The 21,885-nt window shown below is 38.5% G+C and overlaps 1 protein-coding gene across 4 annotated transcripts in view; it reads left to right on the top strand.

The window, feature by feature from the left end:
* The window catches only part of CA10 (carbonic anhydrase 10), a 556,725-nt gene that overhangs the window by 247,433 nt on the left and 287,407 nt on the right, over nt 1–21,885 (top strand). For all 4 annotated transcript variants that reach the window (XM_010372201.1, XM_010372200.1, XM_010372202.2 and 1 more), the window contains one exon: nt 1,047–1,189. In XM_010372201.1, coding sequence (XP_010370503.1) covers nt 1,047–1,189 — 143 coding nt within the window. The remainder of the gene's footprint in view (nt 1–1,046; nt 1,190–21,885) is intronic.

The following is a 21,885-nucleotide window of genomic DNA, read 5'->3' as shown; positions in this document are numbered from 1 at the left end:
AGAGTCTCTTAACATACTCAACCTCACACTAGTGAACCTCCCTGGTGTGTTAGTTGTTCTTGCACTTACCTGCCTTCCTTGAGATTCAGCCTAACCCAGGGCATGATGCAAAATAGGAGTTCACTGCACGTACTATGGGTGGATGAATGAATGGTCATATAATCTCAGGGGAATTTGAAGGACACATGGATCCAGAGACTCAGTGGAAGTACTGAGAGGGGCAGGGAAAGGCTGAAAGTATAGTTTTGATCTTCACTGATATAAAATTAGTAGACTGGCTTCCCACCCTTGCCCTGAAAACTTTCTTAAATAGAAATAGAACTGGAAACTGCTACAGAAATTTATTCTAATAGATGTTTTTATGTGACACTGAAAATGAGTGGATGGTTTCCTTTGGGTATTTGTGCTTAGCTCTCGATGTCATTTTTCTACCTATCAAATGAACACCAATTCTTTATCTACAGGTACATTAGGTTGATGACACAGTGTTGAATTAACAAAGATGAAGTCAAGTTGCTAAGCTCTTGTCTGACACTGATTAGAGAGCTCATAAAATAAGTCACTCCCTCAGTTTAGTCTTGACAATCCAAAGAAAAACTGTGTATACTGAATGACACTTTCCTTGAAAAACTTCTGAATAGGATAAGGTTGATTTTCACATCATTCTTGCCAGATAGGAAAAGCAGAGCATCAACTCAAGGGAATTGCTGAATATTTGTACTACCTCAGGCATATTGCAAAGATGATGTGACCTGAACGATGTTAGCATTAAAGTGGTAATGGTGACTTCACTCAATACAGAAACTGCAGGATGAGTGGGCCTCAAACAAGAAAATCTGATGACAAGAGATCATGAAGTTAGGACTTAGAGAAGTGGACCAAGATTCAGGCCAGGAAAATACCGTAGCAACCCCCAAGTATCTCCATGGGTAGGAAGATTTGGTGGTTCTCTTCCATTTTACCACTTTTGTACATAGCTCTGTTTGTTTATCTTGTTTCCCCAACCTGCTACTCAGCCTAATTCTACAATTTCTTTTTGTTTCTAGTTCCTTCTTTCTGGGGATTGGTGAACTCAGCTTGGAATCTTTGCTCTGTGGGGAAACGGCAGTCGCCAGTCAACATAGAGACCAGTCACATGATCTTCGACCCCTTTCTGACACCCCTTCGCATCAACACGGGGGGCAGGAAGGTAAGCCACCATATTGCTTCCATGGTTAACCTGAAGATGGGGCCATCTTGATTCTGAAGGCTGAGCCTCAGTCTCTGTGATGAGTTTGTCCTCCCACCTAGGAATACCACAGACTTCAGACCTGCTGCCATTAGAAAAATGTCTACATTGTGCTTTTTCTCCCTAGTCAAATTTTTGTGCTTCTAATTACCCTGTACTTCCGGAAGTTGCCTTAAGTCTTATCAGACAACCTCAGTACCCCCGTAAAGGACAGAAAGATAGTGGCCACCCCTGCCTGTCATGCTGGGAAAATCTTTTCTCTAAGAAACTGCTTTACTAGGCCTTCTTTTAACCTCAGTGAAGTGGGAAAACCAATTAACAAAAATAAAATCAGACATGTATCATCTTGGGAGGAAAAAAAACAAAAATCACCTTAGATGATTTATATAAAAATCAATAATTAATCTTCCTAGGGGCATCTTGCTTGCTAAGAATCCTAGCTCCTGCACAGAAATGCTGAGCTGGGCTTTGTGATTCTCACACCTAAATCCCTCCTTCACTCTCCTCCCCCATAATGAGCTCCTCCTTAATTTGTGGAAGGGCACAGGTGCCCATTGGGTCTTCTCATCACTGGAATCTTAGCATTTCTCTTGCTGGTTCATGTCTACTTGGCTATCTTTTACTGTTGAGTACGTGTTAAAGGTAAAAAAGAAATGCACATGCAGAAAGTTGTGTTCAAAGGTAATTTAGCTGTTAACTCAAGAGAAATGGAAAATAATTTGTGTGCAAAAAATTGAGTTTAAAATTATTGACAACCTTTGTTAATACCAGCAGCTGATACTTCAGGGTTTGGGCTCATTGGGCTCTGTTCTGTCTTCCTTTGCACAGTCTGTTCAGTATAAATACCATGAAATTTGTACGTTAATTTTTCCCCTTCTAATATATTGAAATATATTTTCTTGTACCATGTAACTGTCACAGACACACACATCCCTAATGACTCATCCAAAAGCTGTAAGTGACTTTGACTCAGGTCACAAGTCAGGTTTTAAAAGACACTGCATGTGGCCAACACCATTTAGTTATGCAGTGTTTGTGTACTGCTTTAAATATGACTTGAGAATCACTTTTGTGGAAAGGTCATATATAGGTCATTTGGTTTATTCCTCCTATTCCATATAAAACTATGTTATCCTAATTATTGTTCCATTTACAGTTTTATTTTTATAAATCCTGCAAGGAACTTGTCATGGCTTCTAAGTACATTTCTCTTTTAAAAGGTGAATTATTTATTTAAAGTCATGAACACCTGTGAGTCAGTATTTAAGAAGGAAACGTTGCAGTTATGAATAAATATTCGGTCATCCTTCCTTTCTTGGAGAGGGTGATGTAGGGGATAATTGCATTCTAGGCAAAAGGAAAAGCAAGGAGGAAAAAGCCCAAAATTCAGAATGGGGTTTGGTGCCTGAGTTCCAGAATTCACCTGAAAGGTAGCCAGCAAGGCTGAACACAGAGAGCGAAGAGGGGCTTGCAAGGTGGTAGGCTGGAGAGGACAGCAGAAGGCAGGTCCTGAGGCAGTGTTCAGGAGCCGAATCCTTTGCCTAAGAGTTATGGCAAGCATTTGAAGGGTTTTTAGATAAAGTATGGATTGGGATTGAGATGGAAAATGTGTCAAACTAACACAAACGATGGATATATAATTTTTACTTTTCATCAGAATGTCTTAAAGGAAAAATGTTGATGTGAAAGAAACAAAAAAAAAAGTCAACACAGCTTTTCCCTAAAATGTATTGGGAAAGAAGAGATTGGGAGATAGTCTAATGGTAAAAATCACTCACATGTTATGATTTGGGTTTTTTTTTTAGAGTTTTTTTAAACAGATGATTTGGTATCTTTCCAATTCAGTACAGTATACCTGATCCAAACCAATTTTCAGATGCATTGGAGTTTGGAATCTTGGCAACATTTACTTTTCACGATGTAAATATTTATATCTGGCACAACTTTTGTTATCAGTGGTTTGAAGAGCTGAGAACTGTCTGATGGTTCCTTTTGTACTTGTGAAAGGTAGAAAATAAAATATAGTTGGTTGTGATAAACTAATTGGTAATGAAATGCCTTAATTTGATAGACAATAAGTAAATCATGTTTGCATCACGTTTTTGAAGGTGATGTTTAATGAGTTGGAAACTTGTTTTGAAAGTGAGAATTCAAATCACTGTTCTGAATTTTGTTTTCCCTTAAAGAAAAACCCAACTTAATTGATCTGAAAATCACCTGTAAGACTGGGAAGTTTTGTAGAATTTGGGCAAAATGTCACATTTCGAAGTCTGAGCCCAGCTGGGTGTCAGTAGGTGAAATGCAGCCCAGTAACTATGTGTTTTGTGTTGCATTTTTATCCACAAGCATTATTCTTTCTGGTGTTCCAGTGTATCTTATGCACAAAACTGTGATGCAGCTCTCTGGAAGCCCCTGACTTGTGTCAGTATGTTTATTTTAATGTATTTGACCTGACATTGGGCTCAAATGAAGGAAAAAGGGCTTTTCTTACCATAGTTTAAGGCTAAAATTCAACCTCAGTACAAGAATAACAAACAATAATAGTTATTCCTTATTCTGCAGTAATCTTCTCATTCTATGCACTGTGCTTTGAATGTAATAGAAAGTATTCATTTTTACTTAAAAATGAGACTTATTTCACCTTTTAGCCTCATGTGACAGGTTGCAGTCAAAATGTAGTTCAAACTGTGTTTCATGCAAAAAGTTATTTAAAATATTGTATATAATTACCTTCAGGCTATGTACATAAGACATAATGTATATAAAGCATACATGAATTTTTTTGTTTCGATTTGGGTTCCATCCCCAATAAATCTCATTATATATATATGAAAATATCCAAAATTAATAAAATTTGAAACACTTATGATCCCAAACACTTTGCATAATGGATATTAAATTTGTAATTGTATTTTTACAAACGGCACGCCCTTAAGGCTGGGTTGTATGTGAATATAAGACTCCTACCTTGGAACCAATCCCCAGCCTTTGACCCCATTAAATTTAATGTCCAATTGCTACATTGTTTGGAGCTAATTAATCCATTCTAGTTAAAGCTACTAAATTAACTCAAGAATCAAAAAGGAGGAGGATGGGGAGATAATTCTTTGTAGTTTCAGGTTGTTTAAAGTCTCCATATATGAAGAAATTCGATTATGATATAAATGATGTTTTACACTGAGTTAAGCCTCACTGACTGTTTTAAAGATCGAGACGCTTGTTAGCCATTGAACTTGTAAAATTTCACAAAAGTTTCACCTTTCATGTCTTTTTGCTCAGACCAAAGTGAGTGTAAGCAGTGTGTTTGTGTTTTAATTTTAGTGTACTAGTCACATAAGTGAGAATCTTGGTAATTTGAAAATGAAATACAGGATGGGAAGGTTACCACAGAGTAAAATATGGGTAACTTCAATCAATTATTTTGGAATATAGATATTTGCTTTGAGCATTTGATATAGGTGGGCATTGAAAGGTTGTGAGTTTAGCTTTCAGGAAGGAAATATGGCACATAGGAACCTATCTGCTGATCTAAAATACCTAAAAGGAGAAAAAACATATTAAAACTGAGACTAAAATCCACTCGCCGATTCTACCATTTTAACCAAAAATTAGTCCCGCCAACTTTTCTCATCTTTTAACTCATTTAATAGAATAGACACCTCAGTAGTTAATGACATGACCGTTCCTTATTGTATGTTAAGTATAAAAGGTAGGATCTATCATATGTTAAGTATAAAAGGTAAGATCTAAACATACTTATCATATGTTAAGTATAAAAGGTAGGATCATATGTTAAGTATAAAAGGTAGGATCTGAGTATAAAAGGTAGTTAATGACATGACACTTCCTTATCATATGTAAAGTATAAAAGGTAGGATCTAAAAAAGAGACTGGGATGAAGGATAATATTGTTTTATTTTTTCTTTTCTAATGTTTCTAGATTTGCTAAAACAGACTTGCATTAATTTGGTAATCTGAAAAATACTTATGTTCTAACCTCTCTTTCCATTTCATTTCAAAGTATATTTGGAATTGTTAAATGTGATAGATAGAATAATGTCCCCTCCCAAAAATGTCCACATCTTAATCCACAGGACTTCTAAGTGTGTCACTTTACATAACAGAGGGTATCCTGAAGATATGATTAAATAGAGGATTTTAAAACTGGAAGGTTACCCTGGACTATCCAGGTAAACCCCTTGTAATCACAGAGTCCTTAAAAGGAAAAGACAGAGGCAGGAGAGTCCAAATCAGAGAACAGAGATGTGAGGATGGAAGCAAAGGTTGGAGTGATGCAGGGCCACGAGCCACGGAGGCCTCTAGAAGCTGCAAAGCACAAAGAAACAGATTCTTCCTTGGAACTTCCAGAAGGAATACAGCCCTACTGACACCTTAATTTTAGCCCAGCAAAACTGATTTCAGATTTCTAACTCCCCAAATATAAGATAATAAATTTGAGTTAACTTGAGCCACTAATTATGGGGTAATTTGTTGCAGTACAAAAAAAAAAAAAAAAGAACTAAAATAATGGATGTGAACATAAAAATTATACTAGTTTACTAACCACAAATCAACAAATTATTTTTAAAACATTTTGGCATCTTTGTAAAATTATAGTCAGAAACAGCCTTTTTCCTGTACAACGGGGAAACGATTAAAATGAATCTAATCACAGATTCAGAGCAGCTTAGATTTGTGACAGCACCTTTGGAAGCCAACTCTTGACACTTCCAGTCCAGTGCTGGAGTCTAAGTTCCTCTCTATCCTCAGTATCATCTCATTGTTTCTAGGAGTTCTAAACTACCGGTAGTTCTTCATATGGGTCCTGTGTTTGGTCTCTGCTGCAGAATATTTGACAACCATTTTTTCTTTTACTATTTTAAAGTGGATGGTTCAGTGACATTGAGTACATTCAGGCTATTGTGCAGTCATCACAACTATGCATTTTTGCCACTTTTTTGTCATCCCAACTTGAAACTCTGTACCCTTGGTACCCAGTAAACAAGAATTCCCCATTTTCCATCCCCCTAGCCCCTGGTAACCTCTGTCCTATGTTCTGTTTCTATGAATTTGCTGGCTCTAAGTACCTCATAGATGTAGAATTATGTAATATTTATCTTTTTAATGTCTGGCTTATTTCACTGAGCATAATGTTTTCAAGGTCCATCCATGTTGGAGCATGTATCAGAGTTTAATTCAATTTTAAGGCTCAATAATACTCCATTGTATGTATATACCACATTTTGTTTGTCTCTTCTTCTGTCGATAGACATTTGGGTTGCATCCAGCTTTTGATTTTTGTGAATAATGCTGCAGTGAAAATTGGTATACAATGAACTGTTTGAGTCCCCTGCTTCCAGTTTTTCTCGGTGTATAGCAAGGAGTGGACTTACTGGGTCACATCTATGTTTAACTTTTTGAGGATTGTCACGCTTTTTTCCACAGTGGCTATACAATTTTACATTCCCATCAGCAATACACAAGTATTCCAATCTTTCCATATCCTCACAGAAACTTGGTGGGTTTTTTTTTTTTTTTTTTGGTTATTTATTTTGAAATAGCCATCCTAATGGTTGTGAAGCGATCTCTCATTATGATTTTGATTTACATTTCCCTAATGAATTGACAGACTTTCACGGACATCCAGTACAAGTTTTTGGAATACAACCTGTTCCTGATACAAAGTGTAGAAGATCTTGAAACCTCTAGGGAGGAGACAGGTGATAGAAATAATTGACCTTAGCCTAATGGCACAGTCAGGAATATAAGAAGTCAAAAGAAGCAGGGTGCAGTGGCTTGCACCTGGAATCCCAGCTACTCAAGAGGCTAAAGCGAGAGGATCACTTGAAGCCAGGAGTTCAAGACCAGGCTGAGCAACATAATAAGACCCCGTCTTTAAAAAGAGAGACAGAGAAAGAGAGAGAAGCAAAAAAGAGAAGAAACTGACCATCAGCAGACTGTGGACCTACATAGGTTATCTCAAAGAAGCAACCTTTCCCCCATATGTTCAGGTTTCTTGTTTGAAATTTTGCCCAGTAGAGGCTAAAACTACTGTTGTCGCCAACTTCCTTTTGATTTCTGGATACCTAAGGCTTATATCAGGGAGAGTCTCAGCAGGAGACATGGAACATGGTGAGTCATGAGGATCCCTCATAGAGTGATCATTTGTAACCACCCCAGATCTGGAAGGGGTGAGGAGAGGGAGTGAGGACCAGAACCTGGAGACCAAATGAACCAACCATGGAGAGGAACACCTGACCTTCAGTGAGGGAAGCAACCAGCTCAGGGCAACCCCTAAGGATGGAGCTGGGGAACAAGGCCCTGACTGTACTCCTTTCCTGCCCTCTTATGGAAAGAAGGCAGAAGCCAAAGGAGCTTATTGAATCAGTCCATGCAAGCCAGCCTCCAAGCCCCTAAGCAAGGTAAAGATGGATCCAAATGGACAATCAGAAGACATCCAACTCAAAGCTATAGGTGTATCTACATGGAAGTTTCCATATTTCCCATGAAATAAATATAAGCTAATAAAACTCATAATTGCTTATAAATCAGGTATAAATGCTTCAGCCTGGCATTCACAGCCCTTGTAATACAGCACCAATTCTCCTTTCCAGAGACATTTACATTATACTTTGTACACACCTTTTGTTCCCAGCGAGAGTGTAAACTTTAAAAAACAAACAAACAAGAAACTTGAATGCATCTCACCTTTTCCTGGGATCTGTGCTTTGGCCACAATATACCCTTCACCCCACTTGCCTAAGAAGTCCCAACCCCTGCTTTTAACCTCTGTGGCTCCAATACTATCTCTTTCATTAAATTCCTCTTGATCTCTTCAGCTAACTGTGAAATCTCTCTTTATTTGGCTTCTTAAGCACCTTACTTATATTTATTTTAGGATCTAAACCTTGCCTGTATTATTAATATTGCTTTCCTTGTAGGGAATAGTAAGACAAATATACTATAGATGTTAGCCCTTAGATTAAGAGCTCCTTATGATAAATATGCTTTTGTATTTTCATTTTATATCCTTGGGGTCATCCATGACAGTGCTGGCTGATTTGAATTGAACCAAGGGTCCTCTTGCTTACCAAGAAATGTATTTAGGTGGAATTCCCCAAAAGTTGCTATGATACAAGTTGGGGGAATGTAAGAAGGCCCATGATGAAAAATAACCTTGCTATCCAAAGAATCTGTTACTAAAACTAATTTTCAGTTATGTTTTTATGACCATTAAAATAAGTTGAAATAATAAGAAAATGTGAATTGGCTCGGTATTTAAAATCTTACCACTTCTCTATTTTAAAATTTTCCTGTGAACCTGATTGCAAAATTTAGTTGACTTTATTTAATCATTGCTATTCACAGCATGTCCACATTGCTATGTTCTGAAACCTTTTAGGTTTGAGGCTTTAATGTTCCTTCAAAAAATTTACGATATATTTGGGAGAAAATATAGATACACAGAAGTTAAATGGCAGTAACTGATTTAAATAACTATTTGAGATAATAATAGAATCGATGTTAAGAAATGATTAATTAGCAAATCAATCATCTTGGCATTAATGTTTTCATGAGAGTAAGAAGTTGGGTTGGTCAAACAAGACTTTATGGAAGTGGTAGGATATGAGCTAGCATGAAAAGAGAGGTAGAAAGAAATGTAACTTACAGGAGGATCTTAAATGTCAGATGATCTTACTCCATATGCAGAAGGTGGAAAGAAAAGGAAAAGGTAGATTGGTTTCGTCATCTAAATGTGTTGCCATGGTGCTGATTTTTATTGGATAACTGATGTTAAATTTTCCTGGATAAGTACCTTACTCATTTAGAACTCACTAGCTGTCTTTAAGCACCAAAGGTCTTTTTACACTGAAACTCTGATATGAAAATGGTATATATAATTGTATGTATATTTGTGGGATAGAGCAGATCTTTAAGAGCTGCTGAAGAAGTGGATGCAATTCTTACTCATCTCTATTTTGTGGTTAGACAAATTCCTTTATTGGCATATCAATTATATCCTTTCCAGGAGAAAGTGATAGGGGTCTGTTTATTTAAATTTAATTCTAACCAACAAGGAAAGGCTTAGTGATGTGGAAAGGACAGTAACTCTAGGGAAAAAAGTAGGTGTATTATCTTAGAAACAATGGTAGCAGGGTAAAAATAAAATAAAATCTAGGCTAGGCATTGTCCGACATGGATATGAAAACTTCAAAAGGCAGATTTTTAAAATATTATGATTAAAATTGATGTGATCTCATTGCCTCATGGAAGATGGCTCTAGTGGATTGGGAAGCTCTTAAAAATAAGATTATGGTAATATAATTACAAATGATAGTACCAATAAAGGAACTGGTAGGGGCTAGAGATATCGACGTGGCTGCACGGGGAATTTTATGAGAAATAATATTGTTAAATGGCATGTAAGAGATGTAGGAGAAAGGGCTTACAGCCAAGGAGGACCAGAAGATAAATCATTTGTAAATGGTTTCACAGAGAATAAAGCCCAGGACAAGTTGAAGTTTCCAGAAAATGAGGAGAACTTTAAAAAGTTGTGGTTAGAGGAAAGTAGGATAAACAAGACAATGTATACCTCCATTTGGGAGAGAATACATGGCCATGGATGACCAGATGTGAGAACTGAGTTTGAATTTTAGATTGCCACTGTCTAGCCAGCACTATCGTAGATAAATGTGAGAAAGTACTGGCTGGTTCAGAATGAACCAAGCTTATCTCTGATTGCTAAACAAAGGGTTTATTTGGCTTACTTCTCTAAGTTTCAGTTTCCTCACTTGTAAAAGGAGCATTCACCATTCTACCTTCCTCGCAGGGTGGTGGTGGGGAGAATTATATGAAAAAATGCACTTATTAGGCAGGTTATAATGCAAGTTATCAAGCCAGTGACTGGCAGAGAAGAACATGTTGTTAGCTACCATCACGGGTGTTTTTGTTGTCAGCAAGAAAAACATAACTCCCAGTTGAATTTGTCAAAGAAACTAATGTTTGCATTAGAATTCATAGCATACGTACCAAGAGGTGAAGTGATTTCAACTCTTTGAAAGACAGAAGAAGAATTCAGAGCCACTTCGCTAGTACCCCAAACCCAAAAGGCATAAAGATAAAACTTTTCTCCCAAACATATATTTACGTAAAATGTCACAAATTCAGGCTGGGCAACATATTCTGTAAGAACACTACATGTGAAAAAGTAAAGGAAGTTAATGGATAATCTGCTCAGTTGAGTAAATAGCACAGGGACAATACCAAGAGATGAATTCAGTCTAATTACACAATACATGAGGTTCTACATCCATGAAAACTGAGACCATTGTCATGCAATACCCTTCACTGAGAAGACAGTATCTGGAATGTTAGCATCTGTTCCCCTAGTGCCGAAAGTAAGATTAACTAATAGAAAAGACATTGACACAGTAAAATACAGAAGAAGAGGAAGAAAGTAATGAAAAATGAAAGTGTTTTATATTCAGTTTTCTCTTTCTTTTTTTTTTTTTTTTTTTTTTTTTTTTTTTTTTTTTGAGACAGAGTCTCACTCTGTCACCCAGGCTGGAGTGCAGTGGCCGGATCTCAGCTCACTGCAAGCTCCGCCTCCCGGGTTCACGCCATTCTCCTGCCTCAGCCTCCCGAGTAGCTGGGACTACAGGCACCCACCACCTCGCCCGGCTAGTTTTTTGTATTTTTTAGTAGAGACGGGGTTTCACCGTGTTAGCCAGGATGGTCTCGATCTCCTGACCTCGTGATCTGCCCGTCTCGGCCTCCCAAAGTGCTGGGATTGCAGGCTTGAGCCACCGCGCCCAGCCAGTTTTCTCTTTCTATGCAACTATTGGAAAGGAAAATATTTTAAGAAGTCATTACAGCTGACTTTTAAATGTACCTTTTCTGTGCAGGTTCAGACATAGAACTAGCTCTGCTGTTTGGGAGTAGCTTTGGCCAGACTTCAATTCAAAATAGGAATTCAAGCTATGTGAAAATTGAACGACCTTCTGTTTCATTGAGACCTGTGGCACAAAAAGAGTTCTGATGGGCACTGAGGGGTACTTGAAATTGTAGAACACAATGAAGCATCAGATAAGAGCTTTTGACTTGACCTGTGAGTCCCCTTCCAACTTTGATGTACTTTGATTCTGTATGAGCAGTGGTTAGATAGGATGTGTAGAATATATTTGCTTGCAGCCACCCTGGAATGAGGATTTAACTAGGATGTAAATCCTCCTAAAGGAACGTACCCTATAAAGCACTAGCATTGGAAGAAACTTGCATTGCTTTTCAACCACTATCAAAATTATTCCTGAAAGTTTTGGATACAGGCTCTCTCCTTTGGTATATTGTACTCTGAGTAGCTGGAATGAAGGATTCAGAGCAAAATGAATGTTATAAAAGAGGACTTTGATTACAGATTTTAAAAATGAGACCAAGGTAATTGTGTTTGTACTCAGAGCAGAGCTTTTTGCAGAGAGTGAAAGATTTCAGTGCGTAGCAGTGAAAAGTGATGAAAGATAAGCAAAATGTGAAAGACTATGATGCTGTATTTTAAGTTGGGAAATGGTTTCAGCGCAGAGTCATTCTGTTTTGGGTATCAGGTTCTCATGCACCACTGCTGAGCTTAGATCTTGGCTGAGGATTGCCGCTCACTGTCTTGGCGGTTCCTTGTAATGTTTACCTCTTGACATCATCCAGAAAATCAATGCAGAGTCATTAAGCAAATCTCCCAAGGAAACACCTGCTTGTTGGCTTTAGTATTTCATAAGTCTCTAATTCTCTCTCATTCTTTACTCCTCCGGTGAGTATTAGAAAGGACTTTGCTCTTCTTTCTTGCATCATGTTCCTTTATTTCTCTATACTTCTTCTCAATTTTTTCTCCATTTTTCATCTCTTTTACTCTCTTAGCCTTTTCTTTTCTCTCCAGTCTTTATCTCCAACCTCCTGTCTCCCTTTCATCATTTCCCTGTGTCTCTTTCCCTGTCCTTTCATTTCCTCCCTCTTTTCTCCTGGTACTGTGTGCATATGACCAAGGAAACTGTGCCTTCTCTTTTCTGTATGAGTGAAATTGGTTCTCCATTTTCATAGAACACTTTAAACACGGAGAGATTGACAGTTGTACAGTTTTAGTGACAGTACTTAAATGAGAGAAAATTCAAGTTATCCCAGAACTGAGTATAATTTTTATTAAAAAATTATGGAAGGACTAGAGATGTTTAATTAATTTATAGGCAGATGAATTCCTAGAAGAGAGAATGTTCTCCAGGAATCTCGTGAGTTCAATATCCATCACTTCATACCACTTTAGTTTTCTGGTTACATAATCCCACAGGTAAAACTAACAGGCATTCGACTAGGAGCAGAGGCTCACGCCTGTAATCCCAGCACTTTAGGAGGCCAAGGCAGGCAGATCATGAAGTCAGGAGTTCACGACCAGCCTGGCCAATATGGTGAAACCCCGTCTCTACTAAAAACAAAAACAAAAAATTAGCCAGGCATGGTGGTGCACACCTGTAGTCCCAGCTACTCAGGAGGCTGAGGCAGGAGAATTGCTTGAACCAGGGAGGCGGAGGTTGCAGTGAGCAGAGATCGTGCCACTGCATTCCAGCCTGGGCGACAAAGTGAGACTCCATCTCAAAACCAAACAAACAAACAAACAAAACAACTAACAGGCATTTTACAAAACAACCAGCCTCTTAAACATAGGCAACGCAATGTGTTATTCACATAATACTGCTTGCAGCCCAGCTCTCTTACCATCCATCTAAACATGCAAGAGAAAAGAAAAAAACATGACCTAATTTTTACAGACTTCTTTCCAGCTAACTTCACCTGTGAAGCAGCCTAAGACAAATGGTTTTACATTAGTTAAAAAGATAAGACTTGTAGATCTCCTGGACAGTGAAAGAAACAGCCACACACACCCAAGATAAGCTTTTGATGCCGATCTTAAAAAGCTGGTATCAGTTGTACATTCTCTCCAAGAAGGCTCTAAAATTGGTTGATCTACTCCTTGTAAGCCTGACCGTTTGAATAAACTCACAAAGTTGTTCTATGTAAACCTCCGACACTTTGAATCCTATTAAAGGAATATTATTGCCTATAAACCAGGTATCTTTGGTTGGAAAATAAAAATAAAAATAAATAATAATGTATCCACTACCTCAGAAAAGAAATATAGTAGATTCTGTTTGAAAGGCTTAAGAAAATGCTCATTTTCTTCTAAGCTTGGTTTCTGAAACAACTAAAACTGAAAAACTGGAATAAATAATGCAATTTGAGTGGTCTATGCAGCGTAAACAGTTGAACATCTGAGCAGCTCTCAGACTTAATTTTTCTGATGAAGATTTAATATCATATAGATACAACTTTATTAACGTTGCATGAAAGATTAAGAATAGCTAAAATAATCAATCTCTTTCCAGTATCTCATATTTTTAATGTTTTAAAAAGTTAGATGTTTTAGTTCCTTACTCTGTAGTATGCTAGGGCCAAGATCCAAACTGCAAATAATGTTAAAATAAGCCATTCAGCCTAATACCTGTTTTTCTCATAGAGCAAACCCAGTGTCTATTCATTAAGGCAAGAGTTTTATTTTGTTAATGTTATCTTTGCCCACCTAATGTTCTGAACAGATTAGTGTTCTGTTTCTAGTCAGATCTTCGTCAGATGTGACACTTGATATGATATTAGTCCAGCCTGGCCCTTAGCTCTGAAACATGCATGTTCTAGCCCACATGAAACATTTACATACAATATAAGATGAAGGTACATGATTTCATTTTTACCAATGGGTGAAAATGTATATACCCACACAGTTTGGTATGTTATATCTAATAGAAACCTATCAAACTAGCAGCATCTCACCTGCCTAAAAATATTTTCTGCCACCTTCATATCAAGAATATTTTTCACGTCTCATCTAAGGAGCAGAGATTTTTCTCAATTTGCATTTTCCTCTGAAATATTCAGAAACTATTTTTTTTTTTTAAGTTAAGGAAAAGCCACTCTTGCTTCCCTTTAAGCCAAGTAGCTATTTTCACTATTCTCAATATAAGCAAAATGCATTACTTGCACTATGATGAAGAAAATGAATACACATTATGCTTAGTATGTTGCTATTTAATGCATTGTTGCTAGGTAGGTTTGAATACAGAAATCAATTCAGAGTTTGTTGACTCTCACGTCATTTATTCTGAGCTTGTCAAATTCAAATAGAATAAGATTTTCACAAAATTATCTGTTCAAAATAAGGGTTGTGTCACCCTTCCAGAGTCTGATGCTCTCTAAGCATAGGTTTAGAGCTTGAGATGAGGATTCTTAAGCAAATAATTTTCTGAAGAAGATTCTCAGGTAAAAGCTGCAAGGGAATGGGGGAAGTAGGCCTGGGGAGAAGTTCAGCAAAGATAATAGTTTAACTGGAGTCCCACCATAGCCTGATCCCATGGTAGTATAGTTTGGACATTGTACCCTCCAAATCTCATGATGAATTTTTATCCCCAATATTGAAAGTAGGGCCTGCCAGGAGGTAATTGGACCATGGGGGTGGATTTCTCATGAATAGTTGAGCGCTATCCTCTTGGTGCTGTCCTTGTGAGTGAGTTCATATTAGATCCGGTTGTTTAAAAACGTGTGGCATCTTCCTTGCTGGCTCTTGTTTCTGCTTTTGCCATGTGACTTGCCTGCTGACACTTTTTCTGCCATGAGTAAAAACTCCCTGAGGCTTCCCCAGAAGCTAAGCAGATGCCAGTGCCATGCTTGTACAGCCTACAGAACTCTAAGCCACTTAAACCTCTTTTCATTATAAATTACCCAGCCTTGGCTATTTCTGTATAATAATGCAAGAACAGCTTAACATACACAGGGACCTCCTAAGCATGAATAACACCAAAGTGCTCTCATCCTGCCATGCACTCCTAGGGCTTAGGGAGGCAGCCTTCGGTACCTTCTAAAAGGCACATCTCTTCCCTGGTATTCCCAGGTAAGGTGTCTCCTGTATCTCCTGTACAGTGGTGTCCTTAAGGAGTTGGCTTATCCTGCCTTTCAGAGCCCATCGTGTGTATCTATTCCCACCTCCACATTGGGTGCTATCAAGGTGGTAACTTGAAATCTACCATGGTAGGGGTGTTAACACTGCAGAAATCTGCAAATGCTACATAGAAGCTCCCCCCCCCCTTTTTTTTTCTGGAGAGCTGGATGATAGAGATTTATCAGCACATCACTGTTCTTCTAGGTCAAGGTCAATTCCCAGAAGAAAGGTGAGTTGATTGCAGCCAAAATTAATAGAAGCTGGGGGACATGTCCAGTGGCCTCAAAAAGTGAACCCAGGTAGATCACCAACTATTGCACCTGGTGTTGGAAAGAAAGCCTCAGATTCGTTACAAATACTCATATTCGAAAGGACTCTAGTGGCCATGGTTTGGCCTCCTGAAGAATGATTCCAACAGAACTGCCTGTGCCCTGTATTTCAGGTCCCCCAGGCCCAGTTGCCAGTATCTCCTTCACAAAGGTGAGGGGCAGGGGGAGAGCATAGGCCTGATTATATGGAGCTATGACTTTTCTTAGTTTCATCTTAATTCCTCTTTTAATACATCTTTGTGTTAGTCTGTTTTCACACTGCTGATAAAGACGTACCCAAGGCTGGGTAATTTATAAGGGAAAAGAGGTTTAATGGACTCACAGTTCCACATGGCTGGGGAGGCCTCACAATCATGGTGGAAGGTCAAAGGCGTGTCTCACATGGCAGCAGACAAGAGAATTTGTGCAGGAAAACTCCCCTTTATATCAGATCTTATGAAACTTACTCTCACAAGAATACCAAGGGAAGACCCACCCCTGTGATTCAATTACCTTCCACCAGGTCCATCCCACAACACATAGGAATTGTGGGAGCTACAATTGCAGGTGAGATTTGGGTGGGGACACAGCCAAACCATATCAATATTCTTTCTTTGCTTGCCTCCTCCAAGACCACAGTTCTTCTAGTGGCACCTTTGCAATGATAAAGTTGGCATATAGGTATGGCTTTTGCCCAGTGCCTTGGCAGTCACAATGTTCTCACCTTCTTTACCAGTTTAAGCTTCTACCTATCCAGAGCCTGGGAAGTCCTGGGCTATTTCACAACCCAGGTGCCAATCAGCTTCTGACCAATGACACTGTGTTTCCAGCACCATAGCATGCAACACTGTAAATGCATGCTGGAAATGTGTTCAAAATCTAAACAGAGGAAATGGGGGGAGCTTTTAGGCTTTTTCAAGCATGTGATCTTTATTCTACACATTGCCTTTTAATGATTCACAGTTTCTGAATATAAAAGTTAAGGTTGTTTTTGGGTTTTTTTTTTTAACCAAAATCTTAATAGCAGTGAGGAAATAGGCCTATGCCAAGCAGTTTTGAGTTCATGCTGTTCGATCAATTCAACGTATTACTAGCATTTTCCTCAAGAGTGTAATATATGACAACTGCCAAGCTTTCCTTTTGCGATTACAAAAAGGACAGATACTGGAGTGAGCCATATTTCTGCACTGCAGGGATATAAAAAATGAACTGCTAAAAACGGCCCAGGAGGAATGAATAGCAATAAGACATCAATGTCATCTGTATGCTGATTTGTGATGAATTTCCAAAAGGCTTAATGGTATGATGCTATGATATATAGGGGCCTCCTGAAAGTTAATAACTGTAAGTTATCCACTTGGAGGAATGTAATGGGGGAAAGCAAGTGGTCACAGATAATATATAAATAAGTAACTTTATTAATATAGTCAAACTGTTCTGTGTTGTTGGCCTCTGTGATTAGAAATATAAAATTAAAAGAATTGTGAAGACATGGGAAAGCTGAATGTTACACAGACTCCCAGGATTACACACTTGGTGAGAACTTTAATTTGACTTTTAATAGATTGGAATCAGTCTGCTAAAGGGAAGAATGTAAGAGTTTGTCAATCACCTTTCAGAGGTGAAGTAGTAACAGAGACTTTGAAGGGAGGCATTCAAGTGGGAGCAACAAAATCTGTTTCTATGAACAAATTGTCCTTGCCAATTACCATGAGATCTGGTATTTCCTACATGGATGGTGTAACATGGTGTAATATCCATATAGGATGGTTGAAACGTCAACAGATATGAGGCATAAGATCTGCATAAAGATGACCCGTTTCAATCTACAGTCTGGGTTCCTTTTGGCCCACTAATTTTTATAGCTGTGTCAGATAGCATCTGGTTAGCAGCAAGGTATGTAATATACGGAAAGCAGTCAAGAAATGTTTATTGAATGAAATAGCAAATAGATGAACTCTAAAATGCCCCAGATCCTGGAATTACCAAATAGATGAAAAAGGGGAAAGGAACTAAGTATATTGAATACTTACTACTGCCATTTATACATACATATTTTATCTCATTTAATTCCCCAAATGACCTGACATGGCCAGTTCTACAAACCAGGAAACCGGAATGTGCAGTTGTTAAATAATTTACCCAGAGTTACAGAGATGACAAGAAACAGAGCTGAGTTTTAATCTTAGATTGTCTGACTCCAAAACTGGTTTCCTTTCCAGAATGTTGCACTGAAACTGAAGACAGGGGAGAAATAGAGTCCATCTGTATCAGGGGCTTAGGAAGAAGGCAGCATGGGTCAGAAGAGTCCTGACCTTCAGCCAATTTCCTTTTCTTTGCCATGTTTTGAGAGCATAAGGGAAGGTGGGTGCTCTGATATCACCATATTTCAGCCTATTAATTGCATCTCTGCAGCCTGTTTGTTTTGGCTCTAGCACTATACATATTTTATCGTTAGGAGTGGTGTTACATGTCTGCTTTGTTTTCTGACCATTGCTCTCTTCCCTGGCAAGGTGGCAAATCACATACTGAATGTCGTTTCTGAATGGGTAATTTTTTTACACCCTTCATCAAAAAAATGGCACATAAAATACCCAAGATAGTTATCATCACTGCAGCAGTTCTGGCAGCTATAGAGTCAGGGGAAAACACATAGTTTTAATTTCTAGGTCACGATATGTATGTTTTCTCTCTGTAAAAAAATGGCAGTGGTGCTCTCTCTGTCTCCTCTGCAGTCTGTCTTCTTGGCTCTGTCTCTTACTTTGAAATGAGGACAGACCTTAGTATTTTTGCAGCTGGGATGTTCACCCCAAAAGCATGATCGTACTTTGGAAACCATAATAGGCACATTTCCAAGTTCTTCCGGGCTCAGAGTGGATCAGGAATAATTTGTAAAGTCATGAGCCTCAAAGGACTAGCCAGTGTAAATGGCCTGTCTCTGTTTCTCCTAGGCAGTCATCCTTTAAGTCATTTCATATGATGTGCATAATTTAACAGGGCAAAGCTGACACATCCCTGCCATTCATTTCTCAGGCTGCCCTCAGTTCTCTGTGGATAATAATAATGATAATAGATGCAAATTTAAGATTTGTGCGTCTCCTAGTTCAGGGTTAAGACTGAAAGGAATTCAAGGGTGACCCTCAGTTCCCAAGTCACACCAGGAAGAGGATAATCAAAGGCTTTGATTGCCATGGTATTTGGCTCAGCATCCCCACCAAACACTATTGCTGCCAGCCTACCCCAGCCTCCCACGGTCATCCCTTCTGCACAGTCGTGGGAGACATATGTTTCTTTGGAGGCTGGTGCTTGGGGAGGTGCGGTCATTCGGACTTCTCTAACCCAACAGCATTCTACTCCACTCTTGCAAGCACTGTTGAAACATGACACAGCTACTCTCATCATGACAGTGGTATTTCTCCAAAGAAATAAAGAAATTGTTCCCAAGCCTGAAAGGTCTGACCTTGAAGGGACTTTAGTCTTTCGAGTTTCCCAGAAGATGGCATGGCTTTCCCAAATTTCACAAAAATCTCAAACAGTTTAAAACAGGATCCCTGGAGACTTGCTAGGATGCCATTTGAGTGAACTGCACCAGGTGAGACTCAGAGACTGAGTCACCAACACAAGGACGTCTCTGCGAGGCATATATGTCTTTAGACTCACCCTGCCTTCCATTCTTCAACTGCCAAAAATTGCTGCATTTCCTCCCCCCTGCTTTTCTGGGGATTCTCACTACCAGTTCCAAAGTTTCCTTTGCTCTTTCCTGAGAGTGTCCTGAAAGCTTTATGTAAATGTGTCTTAGAGGCTAGAATCAATACCCTTGTGATTCTAGAGAGATATGCAAATTCAGCTCCTACTTAACTCCCTGTGCACAGGAAAGAAATTCCTCCTACTATCCTGCCATTCAGGAGGAAGCCTTAGTTAATGGATGCCCTCCACTCTGCCCCTTAGCTTCCACCTCTTCCCCAGCTATAAAGAGTGGGTAAAGCCATTGGGTTGAGCTTTTCCTCCTGTAACTGAAGGATAGATTTTTAGCACAGACAAGTGAACTGCCTGAAGAAGGCTATGAGGTTTTTTGAATGCTATTAATGTGAATGCAGCATTATTAGAATGTACTTTGAGTTTTAGATGGATATTTTATCCTTTTGTTACCAAGGCTTTTCAAAAGATAAAATATACATTATACTGCATGGAGTATATGAAAGTTCAGTAAAATATGATAATGTTGCTTCACACGCTGTTCTCTTGGGTATGATATCAGGAAAATGTTTTCCTCTGACAGCCTCTTACAATGGATGAAAATATTCCCTTTCATTGCACACACAGTGCAAGGTTTGAGGCATATTATTGGAGTCAGGTAATCTGCCTCCGAAATACTGGTATTTGAAAAGCAAATTTAAGGCTTAGGACGTTTCAGCTTTATGATCATTGACACTGATGTTAGTAAACTCTTTCACTGGCTATGAAGAAGAGAAATAGCAGGCAAGTTTTTTCTTTTTTTTCTTTTTCATTGCCATTTGCTTTGTAGTGACTGCACCATATGGAGCACAGTAAATAAACTATGAAGGTGGCAGGATGCCTGAAAACAAGGAATACACCTGGACTCCAGAGGTCCCTAGCAAGTTACTTTACTTGTAGTAAAGTACAAGTACTTTACTGACTTGTAGACTGGAGCTAATATTTAAACACAGTGGTGAGGACTACAGTTTACTGGAATGCCCCCATTATTGTACCTAGCACACAGTGTTTCCACAATTTAATTTTAATTTTACAGCGAAATAGCTGACCCTGGAAATCATGTCAATAGAGGCTACTCATGTAATATCCTTGTGATTTGAAGTCGGTGTTATTTATTCCATCAAGTTTACTATACTACTTAGTCCACAAAAGAAGTAACGGTGCTACATATAACATGGTGAAATAGATGCTAGATTTGTGGGCTTTATAGAATGTGGTATCTGTACTTGTTAGTCTTCATGAAGTGCAGTAATTTACATAAATTACTCATGTAATCGCTCATGTGATTATAATTTGTCATATATTTAACCATGTCGAATGGTCTGTTTGCTTATCTCTGAGGCTACAAATTATTTGGCACATAGTAGGTGCCCAATTAATATGCACCGAAATTGTTGGTCAGTGCTTGATAAATGCTTATTATATTTATTTGGACTAAGATGACCAAACTAGGTTAAGAATATCCAGAAATTTGAATGATTTCATTATCACTTCTATGATGTTCCCCAGAAAATGACAAGTAGATAATTCAGAATTCTACAGATTCTGAAGAGGTGTCTCCATCATGTCAGATAATTAGTGCCTAACTATAGACCAACCAGACTTCCATTTTGGTTTTCAAACTCCTTTTGTAGCTCATTACTATTCTATCTCATTCTTTTGCACTTCTCAATTGTCCTTTTCATATCATTCCAACCAGAAATCTCAACTCAGCCTTTCTTTCCTGCTTGGCAGATCAAATATACACAGGGCCTATTGCAATACAGAACCATCCATATAACATGTCAACTAATGGATCTGGTAATGCTATGTAGAATGAACAATTTTCTCTAACTCTTCATTTGCTCATTCTATTTGGATATGCAAATAATATCCAAGATCATTTTCTCACTTAGTCTGCACAACTTCATGAAGTCGTCAAGGCAGAGTGTTAGTTATTGCTGCAATAATGCTCTCTAACCACCATAAAAATCTCAGTGGTATAAAACATCAGCATGTATTTCTTGCTCATGAGTCTTCAGGTCTGCTGGGGAAGGTCTGATTCAAGCTTCAAGTCAAGGTCAGATGTATACTATAGCCCAGGGTGAAGAGGCAGCAGCTACCTGGAGCTTGTCCTCTTGACTGAGATTAAAAGCTCCTGGAGGGGCAAGTGGAACCACACAATGCCACATAATGCCTTAGGTTCAGAATTGGTCCATAGCCATCCACTTTTATTCGACTGGCCAAAGTGCATGATCACCTGTGTATCCCACCCACATTCTTTTCACTGCAGAGACTGGCTTTGACTTGAAAATGTAACATAAAACAGTTCAGAGTTGACAAAAGTGATAAATTGAAAGGTGATAACTTACAGACCAAATGTGTCCCCTCCCTGCAATGACAACCACCTTTAAGATTCATTTTGCTTTACAAAGCTTAATTTTATGAGCAGTTTGGGGGAATTGCTATTGGCATTTTGTAAAGGACATTGTGTCATTGGGTCTTCCAGAAGGAAGCTCCAGATGAGAAATTTCTTTAACCCTAAGTGCTAGGAAAAACCTCGCTTCCTTTGAACAATCGATGTGTGTGTGTGTTTTGCTTTGTTTTCC

This window comes from Rhinopithecus roxellana, chromosome 19, assembly GCF_007565055.1.
Source record: "Rhinopithecus roxellana isolate Shanxi Qingling chromosome 19, ASM756505v1, whole genome shotgun sequence".
Lineage (NCBI taxonomy): Eukaryota > Metazoa > Chordata > Mammalia > Primates > Cercopithecidae > Rhinopithecus > Rhinopithecus roxellana.
Note: the sequence above shows the minus strand (reverse complement) of the source record. Positions and strands in the feature narration are given on the sequence as shown.